Here is a 14,676-nt window from a genome sequence, read left to right as displayed (position 1 = left end):
ACCTACCGTGTAATTTAATCGTCGTCTCACAAAAATATGCTAAAATCGTTTAAGACATGCACCGGAGCTTTTATTACCTATTAAGTCCGAGACGAGATGTAGAGGACTGGAAAAATAAACAAACAGATGGTAAATCGGCTGTGCGATGCCGATAGTACCGAGAGAAAATTGAATTGTGTTTGGGTAATGATTAATCGCGTAAATGCATAACGATAAATCATTCGGTTTCTATTTGCCTGAACGGAGAACGTTTCATTGAACGATGATTGTCGTTAATATTGCAAGAAAAGTTACGAAACGTTTACAATTTGGTTAAAAATGTTAACGAAATTAATTACACCTAATCATTCAACTGGTAGATATATATAGTTTATCAAAAGTTGGTGTGAACTTACGTCATCTCGATTTATGACGTTAAAACGGTGCGATGTTGCCACATCAACTCTGAGTTTTAGCTTATTTTATCTTTAACCTATAACAAAATTCTAATCTAAATAAAATAATGCAACAAAAATGTTATCAAATATAATTTATTTTAACATTATAGTACATGTTGGATAAACAAAACAATACACAATATTTGTCTGTTCAAGAGGTTTTCGCAAAATAAATTCATAGAGTCTCTGAATAGAAAAACTGGTTGGAATGTTGTCCATTTATAGCACCAAAACATTTACCAATTGCTTCAATTATAACGGCAGGAGAGATGATGATATTCTGATGCTTAAACAAAGACTCTTTTTGGCTGTCTTTATGGGCACATTACTGTCTTGGAATATGCCGCTGATTGGCAGCAACATGTTAGCATGCCATTTCAACAAATCGTATCATAGCAAGAACATCATCATTGCGAATATGGAGGTATTAATACACATTTCAAATTATGTTAGGCAATATGAAGCGTATCCTACTAAATTGCTATGACAGAATACAGCAAATCATCAGTGATGTAGTAGTTTTGTACAATTATCATTAACAAAATGTTTTCGGCGTTGACGAAGAACTACTATAGTGAGACGTACACTAAACCATGTTTCACATACCCATTTCATAATAATTCTTAAATATTATACTTTGTTTTTAGTCGGAACAAAATATAGCATCTTGTTTTACCTAGTAATGTACTAAGCTACTACTATTAAACATGCTTTTATTGCTTCATTTTTAGTCAAGTACAAGGTTATAATTTTTAAGTGGTCTGCTTTGTATAATTTTTGAAAGTTAAGAAAATATTTGAAGATATATAATGGTTCATATACTAAATTATTACCTCTTCATTTGCATGTTAATTTAACTATTTTTTATCATAATTTTATTTAAATTACTCTTTTGCTTCATTATCTTACCATTATCACCCATTTTATCAGTATTATTGTTACAGTTTTCTCTAAAGGCTGCTACCTTTTCTTTTGATGAAAATCGTTTTCCCAAAAAAAAAAACATTTTATGTATGAAAGGACTCAGAAATCCGACGAATAAGCGAAATATTGTACCTTATTGGTCCAAAACGGTACAATAGCAATATGTTTGTTGTTCTGTCAATTTGGCAATAACCCATGAATACAAAATATCTTTTGCATCCTACAGAAACACATTTTAATGTGTTGATAATTAATTAAGTGAATAATATTTAATTAACACATTATTATACGTCCATTTTATTTCTTCAAAGTCAACTAACCGAAACCACATCAGTTTGTAGATTCTCATTCTGATTCAGAGTCATGATGCACAAGCAGAGTCTGATCCATAGTCATTAAATGACGCACATAATTTTAATGTGCTCTTGTTCTACTACAAAGAAAGTCAGCATCTATAGAACAATGAGCTCTTAGGTTTTCGAATTAAATTTAATCATGAAAATTGTTTTATTTATAGTTTACAGTGTAAACTAACCGAATTTTTAATTACATTGTCGACGGATAGAGGGTTGTCTATAAACTTGTTGACCAATCTATTATATTAAAATTGAGAAATAATATATTTTATATAAAAATCTAAAAGATATTACATTTCTTACACTTTGTTTTCTTTTAATTTTGTGTCGTTAAATCTGAACCTAAATTATATAGTCATGACAAATTCCTGTGTTATTTTCGAAACATTCCTCACATTATCCCTTCGTATATCTCGAAACCATACCTAACCCTTTCTCTGTCTCCCAAAACTAACACACAAAAAAAAGAATGTCCCCTGAGTGACGATCATGGCTCACATACCAACCACTCATTTATACGTCGCTAGTAATTAGAAGATTTAGGGTGAATTATCAGTGACAATGGTTCGAAATAAATGCTCGCCATCGAGATGGAGATTGAGATAGTGCTGGTCTTGTTCGTTCTTGGAACCTTGGATGATATGGTTTTTCGTACAAAGTGAAACTAATCGTGACACATAATGAAGACGATCCTTTTTTGTTTCGTTTTAGTTTACATAGTTTGATGTTTGATAATGTAATGATTCGAATTTGTTGACATTTTCTATATAATTGATAAAGAAGTTACAGCATATGTATATAAAATATATTATATGAAAATGTATGATAAATCTACGTTTTTTATCATTACTCTTAGTGGTTCAACAATTTGTCGAATTGGCAATCAGCATTTCTCATGATACATTATTCCACAAATATCTTTGTCGCATGCACATATTGAGCTCCGTTTAATTCTTTCCTTGTCATTAGGTCATTAGGGTGTCGTTGATAGTTTTATTTTTTTGTTTATTTGATCCATGATTTGTCTACTTTTGTTAGCAAATTGAATTATTTCCTAGTATCACTGTACACTTTTCTTACATCTTAGCAAAATGCTGTCTAATTTCTTCTCTGAATTTCCCATTATTCGACTTTCACTCTCAAGGAATCTAGCTACACCTTACATATAAAATAAAATTTACATCCTTACTTATTATTTTTTTTAAATAAATGTCTAATTATTATCAGTGACTGCAATTTTGCTACTATTCTTGATGGACAAACCTCATTACTGACTTGACTACCAACACAACAAGAATCATGTTCTTCTCTGTTCTTGTTATCATTTTGTTTTGGAATATGTCGATACCTATTTCAGGTCGTTGAAAATGATGTGTTACAAATTTGGCAGATAACATTTCCACTATAAATCAAATTGATGCAGTTTGGATTTTATAACTATTAAAAATATAACCTTATATGTTACACTTACAGATGTTCTTCTATATTTTAAAAGAATAATACAACAATTTCATTGTTATTACTATTGAATTATTAATATAACACAAAATCTAAATATTTAATATTTTGTCTTGAAAAGAACGTACCACCATTAGAAAAGGAAGACAATATAGCTTATACTTTTCTATGGTTGATTCTTGGCAGGAGAGTGCGCATGCACCAAATCCGGAAATATTTGTGGAGTAATATATCCTGTACCTGATGTGGTTTAATACACAGTAACACCATTTGTTGTAAATCCTTTAAAATTAGTGATAAGCCTGGTACATTTTAACAGATTTTTTGGATAATTTAGTGTGTTCAAAAATATTTAACTCATTGTATTTCTGTCTGATGTTACTGAAATATCAAATTGTTTGCCCAAAACATACGTCATTAGTTATTTAGGCTAATATTTTATATATGCTTAGCATTCTCGCTTAATATCACCAAATATTTGCGTCGTTTTTTATTTACTTCCTTTTCAATCCTTTGGACTTTTCAATGTGTCCTAAACACACCTTTGTTTTAAAGTAAAATATAACTATTTGTCTATTGTAAACACCTTCTAAATACGTCGTTCAAATACGTTAAATACGTAACGTTTTTTCTCTTCTTTTTCAGATTCACCACTCAAAAAATCTCCACCATCCAATCGGGCAACTTAAGAAACCAAATCAATATATTTGCATCGCCCTACGTCGACACGACTTTCTGTAGAAACATTCCCGGATTAACCAAGCACCAGATCGAGCTTTGTTATCAACAACCCGACTCCGCAATGGTCGTTTTAGAAGGTACAAATTTTAAATTATTTTATTTTAAGTAATATATAACGAACAATGTTGACTGTAACTCGGTATTTCCAAAATGTGTTTCGTTAATTACCATTACAGTTCACTCAACAAGTCTTGATGTAAAAAATGTAAAATGAATAGAAAACTATAATATATAGTCTACACAAATTTATTTTGTACATACGTCATCTAAATTTGTGACGTTAGAAGGTCGCAATGTTGTCGCATCAACTCTGAGTTTTAGTTCAGTTGGGCTTTTATATACAAAAAAATTCTAATCTAAATAACATAATTGAGCAATAATGTTAACAAATATAATTTATTTTAACATTATAGTACATCTAAAAACTATAGTTAATTACTACAGCCTCAATAGTATATAACCTATATATATAGAGTTATAATCTATTATCACTATTCCTTTCAAGAATTTTATATACATCTGACAACCGGGCGACTTTGACAGGCACATTCGTTTACGTATTTGAACTAATCAGACAGCGTTGTTTCTCTTTTTAAATATAGTAAAATGACAAGGAAAATATTGTCTGATTCTGAAGCGAATTTACAAATTGCGACAGGCAATGTTGACCGTAACTCAGTATTTGCAAAATATCTTTCGTTAATTACCATTATAGTTCACTCAATAAGTCTTGTCGGTTGATGTAAAAAATGTAAAATTAATAGAAAACTATAATATATAGTCTACGCAAAGTTGTTTTTGTACATACGTCATCTAAATTTGTGACGTTAAAACGTGGCAATGTTGTCGCATCAACTCTGAGTTTTAGTTCAGTTGGGCTTTGATATACAAAAAAATTCTAATCTAATTAACATAATTGAGCAATAATGTTATCAAACATAATTTATTTTAACATTATAGCACATCTAAAAACTATAGTTAATTACTACAGCCTCAATAGTATATAAGTTAGAGTTATAACCTCTTATCACTATTCCTTTCAAGAATTTTACAAACGTCTGACAACCGGATGACTTTGACAGGCACATTCGTTTACGTATTTGAACTAATCAAACAATATTGTATCTCTTTTTAAATATAATAAAATGAAAAGGAAAATATTGGCTGATTCTGAAGCGAATTTACAAATTGTGACAGGCAATATATTAAACATCTTGATGATGTATGTAGAAAATAACTGTGAATGGACTATACATAGTGAGGAATAAAATTACATTTTCAACATTATATCAGTTTTAAACAGGTAAGAAGGTGACGTTATCTATTAGGCTCCGAATTTATTCAGTGATGTCATAAAATAACCTTCAAAACTGAATCGTAATCGCGTAATCGTTAATATTAACTAATTCTTATATCATTTTAGGGCTAAATCAAGCCGTGAAAGAGTGCCAGTACCAATTCGAGGGACACAGATGGAACTGTTCATCGTTGACGACCAAAGGCAAAAACCCGTACATCAGCAGTATGCTGCAAAAAGGTGAGTCAGTCCGATAGTCTTTTGAATATAATCTTTTAAAATTAAGTACTAATTTTATATGTTTTCTATAAAGTTTAAGAAACATATATATATTTATTAATATCCAAAAGTATCGACTAAAATACTAAAAAACACCGATATCTTTTGAAATAAATATCGATATAACGATATATCGATATTTTTTCGGCGCCCACTGTGTTAACGGATCACAAACAAAACGGCCGGCTTGATGGCGCAGTGGTAAAGGCGACAAGAAGGTTCACCTACTGTTGCGATAGTTGCGGGTTCGAATCCAGCTGTGGCAATGTCCTAAATTTATGTTTGTGATTGTTTAATATTTGCCCTAGTCAGGTGTACAAAATCCGACAAGGAAACTGATCCCAGTCACGTAACCAATCTGGGTAAGACCGGATGTATTCTGGGATGATTTCTAAGTCGCCAGTCGGTAGGCTTAATGCCGAGGACCGTGGTTCGGAACCCACGTTAAACTGTGGGTCCAGCCCAGATAAACCCATAGTTGGTAAAAGGAGAATTTAAAATATATTTAAAAACAAACAAAACGATATGAATGAAATCGATTCACGGACCACCTAAAACCCCCCTCCCTCCCGAAAAAAATGGCACTCAACAAACAGAAATTAAAACGTATTTATGTCCGTTCTTAGTGTTAATTTTAAAAGCTTAATAAGCAAGGAACGGCTTTTAACGCCGAATAACTTAACATACATTACGCGGGGTATCCTCCGTCGGTTTTATGGCCGTTTATTACGGAATGTAGGGTTTTTCATGACATTGCTGTGTTTAGTCTTTCTTTTTTCTTGCGCTGGTACAATAATTTTACATAATTTAACATAATAGTTCTCTTGTCTTGTGCTTGATATATGTTAGATGTCGAGCATATTAATCATAATTTTTTTATTTACTAATACAATTTTTGTTCAAACCATTTTAATATCTTTACGATGCTAGCTAACTCATGCAACTTCACTTTTCGATCACTCAAAACGATTTTGTGTGAAAGAAATGTGGCTCCAATTCAAGTAGTCAATAGTCAATACATTTTTATCTGCACACTAAGAGTGATGAAGAAGGAAATGTGATGAATAAAACTAACTGATGAGGGAATTTAGAAAATGTTACTGTGAATTTTGAAGCATTTGTTTATCAATTTACTTTATACTATTAGTTTCTCGAACAACAGACAAGGTTTTTTAGGTAGCATATCAATTCCTAGTTGAAAAAATGACACTTCTTTTTGGACTGTAGAAAAGTCGATTCAAATTCGATTATCTTCCACAAACCTTCCACGAATGGTAAAAGTTCTTATCAGAAAACTGTAAAGACAACCAGGTGTGTGTATTAAGCAAGAGGAAGGGAATAAATTGAAAAAAACAGTGGTTCACAATGATTTCCCCAAGAAACAGATCAAATGCATCTCAAGTGAGTGGGTACATAACATTTTACATGAATCTTTGGACAAGAAAAAGCTATCCACGCGATGGATGCTTCGATCACTTACACTCTACCGTGAGCCCAACTATTTGACGTCGAGTTTGATACATGGATATGTCACAGATCGATTATTTTGAAAAAGGGAAAAGGATAGTTATCACCGACTAATATTATTAAGACCTTCTGGATATATCTGATATTGATTTGAAGCAAATCGACCGCGTTTGGTAAAGGAAAATGACTTGTTCGATCAAGACAATGAATGAGTGGACACGTTTATAGTCTATATGACAAAAATCCATAATTTTGGCTACGAACTGCAACCTCAAATAGCATATTATCCAGATCTAGCCTACTTCGGCAATATTCTGTTTCTAAACCTGAAGAAATGGCTGGGTGGTGGGAGATTTAAATTGAATGGAGAAGTCATCTTGAGACAAGGGACTATTTGGAAGGAATAAAATATTGAAGAAATGCTGAGAAAGATTTTATTGAGTTAACATTCAATTTTTGATTGAAAAGAAAAAATTGGACTCCTAATATCAATCCATAGCGACCCCAGACTCATTTACACAATCAAAACTATTATATAGTCAATTCAAAACAGTAGTGACACGCGTGTCAATATGTTTCTGTCTAAAGTTGTAAATTAGTTTTACACTCAGATAATATTAACCTTCCCATTTTATTCGATTTAAAAAAAGATAGAATGCTGTTAGAGTAGTTCGATCACGTAACCGAAAGAGCTTACAAAAGTTGTCCGTTTGTCAAACGTCTGCAAAATTCTTCAAAATATTATAATTACGGATTAAAAATCGTAACGTTGTCTTAAGGCTTTGTTTTAAATAATTGCAAATCGCCGGGGTTTTCATTGAAAATATTTTTTGCGCGTTGCAGCTGCACTGCACTGCCTATACTGGTGTGGAAAAATGTTCAATGTATATATAATAAAACAACTCTAACCTATAAATTATTGTGGCTGTATAATTAATTGTAGTTTTAAATTCTTCGATAATATAAGCGTTAGATGTACTATGTTAAAATATATTATGATACATAATATTTTTGTTTCATTATTTTATTTATATAAAAATTTTGTTATATGTCAGAGCCAAATTGTACTAAAACTCTGAGTTGCTGCGGCAATATTGCGACGTTTTGACAGGTCACTGTTTTGAAGAGACTCTATAATAATCAGTTATAACTCTTAAGCAACAAGCTTTGTTAATTATAGCTACTAATCCATCGAAAACATTTTCTTCATGGAATGTAATTCGACGTCGAAATCGGGACACAAACGAAAACCGTTCGAAATTGAAATCGATAAAAACGTCAAAGAACGAGCCATATCCGAATGGATTTCTTAACAAGCGACCGAAACAAACAATTTCAAACATGCCTAGATCGATCGTTTAGGGATATTTCTTGCATTTAAATGTCAAAGACACCTCTTGATTGCATTTTATATAGTTGCGACACAAATTAATTTTGTGTTTAAGTGAATGTTTGTAGGTTAGAGAACGTAATCTTTAAATATGATTGCTGTCGATCGGGGGCAGAAATTTCACGGTATGAAATTGTTCTTTGTGTAGTTTTCTTGGATGGTGATTGATGACGAACGCATTATTATTAGAAGAGATTGGATTTTTATTTGTTATGTAGGAATGTTCGTCGGGTCGGTCGGTCGGAATGTGTGGCTGCCGATGCGATTGTTTGTCCGAACACACACTACCGTTTTGTGGAAGGAATTTGCACGGGAACTGAAAACACTAATTGCATAAATACTTATTTATTTCGATTATAATTGATACATGTGTTCGACGAGAGGATGGACAGAATATTAGGTTAGGTAAAGACTGGACGGACTAGCATTTTATACAGCGTCGCTTTTTATGGGATTGGAAATTTGCTTTTGCGGCAGATTAGTGGAAATAGTAGGCTTTATACGCCATTTCCTCTACAAATGGGCTGCTGCATTTGGACTGATCAATGGAATCTGCGGTCGAACTGGAGACCGAGGTATAAAACTTTCTGGAGCCATGGGATGAGAACGAGACGTCGTCGTGGTGGTCTTTAATAGCCGGGAACCGCATGGTACCAATACACCAGCGTAGGCAACCTTTGACTTTGATGTAAGTGGTCAGGTGATGTTTTGTCGAATTGCAACAACTTGTAAGAGTTAATGTTTTTCTTCACAAATTCTTTGGTGTTTATTAACTTTTCGTTAACTTTAACTTTCTTTTTTGATTTTCCATTAATGAAGGGTTGTATATTATAGGGGACATAGTCTGGTTATTTTGTCATCTCTACTTTATACAAATAATTTATAAGATTAGTTATGTTACTGAGAATTTACGAAAAGAAATGAGAACAGGCCGTTTGAATGTTTGTGTATTATATGTCTCTAGTTTTTCACAATGACTGTACGTTATATAATGGTTAACACCATCAAGTCTTACATCATACCATGTCTCGGTTACGGCGAAAATTCATTCAACATTCAACAAATAAATCCATTTTAAGAGTTTCGCCTATTGGAATAATTGAAACAAAGAGAGGAAGAGACAAAAAGTAAAAAAGCTGGTTATTGAGTTTGATGAAAAATGTTTTTCAATCACCTTTTTTATTGACATAGTCTCGTCATTTTGTTCATTTCTACTTAATACAAATAATTTACAAGATTAGTTATGTTACTGAGAACTTACGAAAAGAAATGAGAACAGGCCGTTTGAATGTTTGTGTATTATATGTCACTAGTTTTTCACAATGACTGTACGTTATATAATGGTTAACACTATAAAGTCTTACATCATACCATGTCTCGGTTACGGCGAAAATTCATTCTCTAATACAATAAATTAGAAAAAATCCATTTGATGGGTATAGCGCGAATATTTCGGATGTTTTTCAGGCAGCAAATAAATCCATTTTAAGAGTTTCGCCTATTGGAATAATTGAAACGAAGAGAGAAAGAGAAAAAAAGTATAAAAGCTGGTTATTGAGTTTTATGAAAAATGTTTTTCAATCACCTTTTTTATTGACATGGTCTTGTCATTTTGTTTATTTCTACTTAATACAAATAATTTACAAGATTAATTAAGCTACTGAGCCCTTACGAAAAGAAATGAGAACAGGCCGTTTGAATGTTTGTGTATTATATGTCTCTAGTTTTTCACAATGACTGTACGTTATATAATGGTTAACACCATCAAGTCTTACATCATACCATGTCTCGGTTACGGCGAAAATTCATTCTCTAATACAGTAAATTAGAAAAAATCCACTCGATGGAAATAGTGCGAATATTTCGGATATTTCTCAGGCAATAAATAAGTCCATTTTAAGAGTTTCGCCTATTGGAATAATGGAGACGGAGAGAGAAGAAGGAAAAAAAGCCGGGGCCGCACGCTACCGGGTTGAGGGCATTACAACCTTTAAATCTCGCGTAATGGGCAATTTAGAGTCAATCGGCGATGTGCGCGGTGCCTTGCCGTTAGTTTTTTGCCCGATTTCGCGGTTGCCGAGGCAGAATCTAAATTGCCCTCGAAATCGGACGTCCACAGTTTTAAATGGGCACCTTTAAACGGAACGATATCGTTTGTGACTTGTTGACATTGACCACCGGCACAGATTGGAGAATTGCCTCCATGATTGGAAACCGCCGACATGTTTCGGTATTTCATGCGGACGTGGTGGAAGCCTCTGGTGACGACCGGTCCGGATTCGGTGTGGTATATCGTTCGACCGCCGAACATAATTGAAATCGCTCCGCAGGCTTTCAGGTCGTCGAGTAAAATAGAAATCGTCTTAATCAAAGCATATTGCATTATACCTTTGATATACATATCAGACAAAATATACATACGAGGGGGAAATATTAATTATCAATGGTATATACAAACTAAACACTTAACATCTTTCAATCCAGTCACCTCCGTGCTCTACACATTTTTTCCACCGATTTGGAAGTTTGAATATTTCTTCTTCATAAAAAGTTTGAAGGTGAGTTGTCAGCCGACTACGCACAAATGCGTCTATTTCTTCATTGCTCCAAGTGATTCTTTTAAGGGCGCTATCACCCCTTAATGCTCTACCCACGTATACAGTCGATTCTGAGGTAGTGTAGCATCCGCAGACTGTGCCTTCGAACGAGTGAACATTTCCGATGGCTTACCGCCTTTATTGGTTAAGTAATTCGAATTATAAAAAACACTCGAGCTAAGCTAAATAGTAAAATAATAGTTTATAACAGGTCAATTGAAAAGACCCCGGCCTACCATATTAAAACACATATTTTTAGAAAATTAGTTTTTCTATTCAACATAATTCTCTTCAAGGATGATACACTGATTATAGCGACCCTCCAACTTTTCGATACCATGTTTGTAGTACCATTAGTTCTTTGCTTCAAATTAGGCCCCAGTTTCGGCGATCACCTCTTCATTCGATGAAAATTTCTTCCCAGCGAGCATTCTTCGTTTTATTCACTCATTTGAATAAAATTTAAATAGTTGGTTGTGTCATAATAATTTATTATGTACTGATAATTGTGACTTGAATACTGATAATTAATTTCCATTTTACCTATATTTTAACTACAATCCTAGCGTTATGCATCAGGATTGCATCCTAGATATTTAGCGTTGTTACTATATGAAATCATATTAATTATTGTTGTTGATGCTTATAAAGTCTGATTATACGTGAACTGTACACTATTTGATTATTTTCTGAAGTATTTATATTGTCACTTGCCTGTAATTTGGCTTCGTTGCTTTTGTTTCTAATAGCAAGAATCGCGCTATATTGAACAAATGTAGCCATTGTGATATTTTCGATTTGTGGTATACCATATGTGTAGAGTAGGTAAAGAATTTGCTTCAACACACTTCCGTGTAGTACTTACTCTTCTTTTACTCTAAGTATTCTGGCTGTAATGTATGAGTTTAATAGTTCAGTATGTTGCTTGGCTAATATTTTGTGTAGCTTATAAGCATGGCCGTCATATCGTGCCTTGTCGAAGGTTTGTGCTATATCTAGGAATACAGCTGAACATACCGTTTTACCTTCATAGGCTTTATATATAAATTATTGAATGATTAATATAGGAACGACTGCTGTCGTTTCATAAAAATCATCATAAAGTTACAATGGCAGTGATAAAAAATTAATTGCAGAGGTCAAAATGCAGAGACAGCAAATTTTGAACATCTTAATGGCCACAAAAGTGTAAATCCACCATTGCCTTTCCCTGATTCTCTCTTTCTCATAACAATAGACATTTTATCATAAAACATGACAATTAACACACTAAACTACATCCAATATACTCAGAAGTTCCACAAAGCAGCATTCTATATATATACATGCGATATGATATATATATATATATATATATATATATATATATATATATATATATATATATGTATATATATATATATATATATATATATATATATATATATATATATATTGGAGATATTATTTCTCCTAGATAGAGCTTATCTACCGACCGCAAAAATAACTGTTGCGACAACATATGCAGACGACACAGCAGTCTTAGCATCATCAGGCGAAGACCACAGATCGACACCATAGTTTTGATATATAACACCAGAAATAGAGTGCTGTAGAGTAGAATTTAATGTAACAACAATTAAAAAGTAAAAAAATCTACGCCCAATGCACTATAACAACGTAAAAAAAATTAGTAGCACTTACCTTCGGCTAATCGTCACAAATAGCTGTGCGGCAACCTTGTAACTTTAACCAATATACTCATATTTATTCATCAGTTGACACGTATACGTGTACTTTTAAATAGTAAATAAGCTGTTTTAATAATGATTAGCGAAAAACCGCTACGTCAGAAACCATCTTTGTTTATGACTATTTTTTGCACCTATTTTATCTAATTTCGTGATTTAAATTAGAATATATAAAGACAGTATGTAGACCTTGTTATACGAGGGTTTCTATATTTCTAACTTAAGTTTAAAAAACCGATATTGGTGACTGAAATTTGCAAGAATTTTTGCAATAATACGTCATTCAGTTTGTTCAATTAAGGTCGGTAGATATCTGTAGTAACAGTATCATTTGATTTTAGCGGTTTTCAACATATATACAATATTCTGAATATATTTGATCGTTTGTGCCTGGGATTGTTGTAGTAGATCCACTTTTCCATCGCCAGTCAAAATGTTTTTTTTTCAATTAAGTACATCGTACATTAGATATGCTTAGTAGAATCTTAATTAATAAATTAATTTATTACTACTGATGCATTAATACAGAAGAAAGACGAGATTAATACATCAGTATGTATTTTCTAAGTTAAAAAAAATATTTAAGCTAAACTTAACAATACACTTGCTTCCATGTTGCTTGATTTAGCACCTTACTTCATATTTTAAGGTGATGACTTCGTATAATCATTTGATCTCGTGGTTATCATGCAGCTGTTCCTTGTTTATTTAGCGTTAGCCATTGGTAATAAATCGTACAACTTTGTTTTGAGCGCGTTGGATTACTAATTGGTTTGATGTTTCAGTGCATCCCCATATTTTCGCACTATAGGTTTTGTGGTTAACTGATCAATCAATCAATCTCTTTGGTTTTACGTCAAGTTGAGAGCATCTTCCGACTAACCGGTGCGGTTGCTTGATTTTGAGTCTAATCTGCTCTGCTGTTTGTCTGACAGTATGTTTCCAATTTAACCCACCATGGTGATGTTTGCCGGTTTTAACTGATTCTGCTTAAGGAAACGGGCATCCCTCAGATGATATAATTAGGTTTTTATCATTTCGTCGGCCAATCAAAATATGTTACAGAAAACTCGCAATAAAAACTGACTGTTGAAATAGAATTTTCAAAAAATTCGTGTGTAATCGTATCGCTTGTAAGCACCAGGAAATATTTTTTTTTATTATTTAATTAATACATTGTTACTAGTCGTTTCCGTCTAACGTACAATTTATCTTTATGCTAACTTAAATCTAGGTATATAACTAGGAGGACCCATCGGCCCTAACTCAGTCTCTGGTGAAATAATGTTTATACATGTCACTGCTGAATTTTTTAATATATGCACTTCACTACGCAACACTACACAAGATCAGATGGTTTGATTCTTTTGAGTCTGTGTCCTGTTCTGGTGGTATACAAAAGTTGCAATATTTCAATATTAGTATGAGAATGGAGTCTTTCCTCATGCTCCCTTGCAGTTCTCTTGATTTCTTGACTGACTGTGGGTATCTGAAGGTCTCGATGTAATAATAATAATAATCAATCCTATAGTATTTGGGTGCACCCACAATATCTCTCAGGACTTTTTCTGAAAAATTTGTATTTTATTAATGTTACTGTTTGCGGAACATCCCCATAATTGAACTCCGTATGTTCATATAGGTTTCAATATTTGCTTATGTAATAGCAATTTATTATGTACTGATAATTGTGATTTTCTTCCAATTAGCCAGTACATTTTCCTTTGAATTGAAATATAGGAATTCCAGTTCTTTTCTTTTCTTCTTTATATGTTCCTTTCAGCGAAGTTTTGCATCGAGATACATTCCGAGATATTTAGCGTTGTTGCTATATGGAATCATAGTATTATTTATTGTTATTGGTGCTTGTACGGTCTGTTTATAGGTGAACTGCACATGTACAGATTTACTTTCATTAATTCTTATTTTCCAAGCTTGTGTCCAATTATTTATATTGTCACTTGCCTATTGTAATTTTCGTGAGGCTTCTTCACTATTGT

The 14,676-nt window shown here is 32.8% G+C and overlaps 2 protein-coding genes across 3 annotated transcripts in view; one reads left to right on the top strand and one right to left on the bottom strand.

Moving 5' to 3' along the window:
- Positions 1–12,740, bottom strand: part of LOC143202996 (phosphatidate cytidylyltransferase, photoreceptor-specific) — a 51,240-nt gene extending 38,500 nt beyond the window's left edge. The window contains exon 1 of the mRNA XM_083059063.1: positions 12,630–12,740. The gene's annotated coding sequence lies outside the window, so the exon portion shown is untranslated. The remainder of the gene's footprint in view (positions 1–12,629) is intronic.
- The window catches only part of Wnt10 (Wnt oncogene analog 10), a 43,860-nt gene that overhangs the window by 15,325 nt on the left and 13,859 nt on the right, over positions 1–14,676 (top strand). For both annotated transcript variants that reach the window (XM_076415062.1, XM_076415063.1), the window contains exons 2-3: positions 3,821–3,993; positions 5,340–5,453. In XM_076415062.1, the coding sequence (XP_076271177.1) occupies positions 3,821–3,993; positions 5,340–5,453 (287 nt within the window). The remainder of the gene's footprint in view (positions 1–3,820; positions 3,994–5,339; positions 5,454–14,676) is intronic.

The sequence above is a fragment of the Rhynchophorus ferrugineus genome, unplaced genomic scaffold (genome assembly GCF_030347505.1).
Source record: "Rhynchophorus ferrugineus isolate W39M unplaced genomic scaffold, kcgeb_rfMv2 rfM9, whole genome shotgun sequence".
Classification (NCBI taxonomy): domain Eukaryota; kingdom Metazoa; phylum Arthropoda; class Insecta; order Coleoptera; family Curculionidae; genus Rhynchophorus; species Rhynchophorus ferrugineus.
This window is presented reverse-complemented; position numbering and strand designations above follow the sequence as displayed.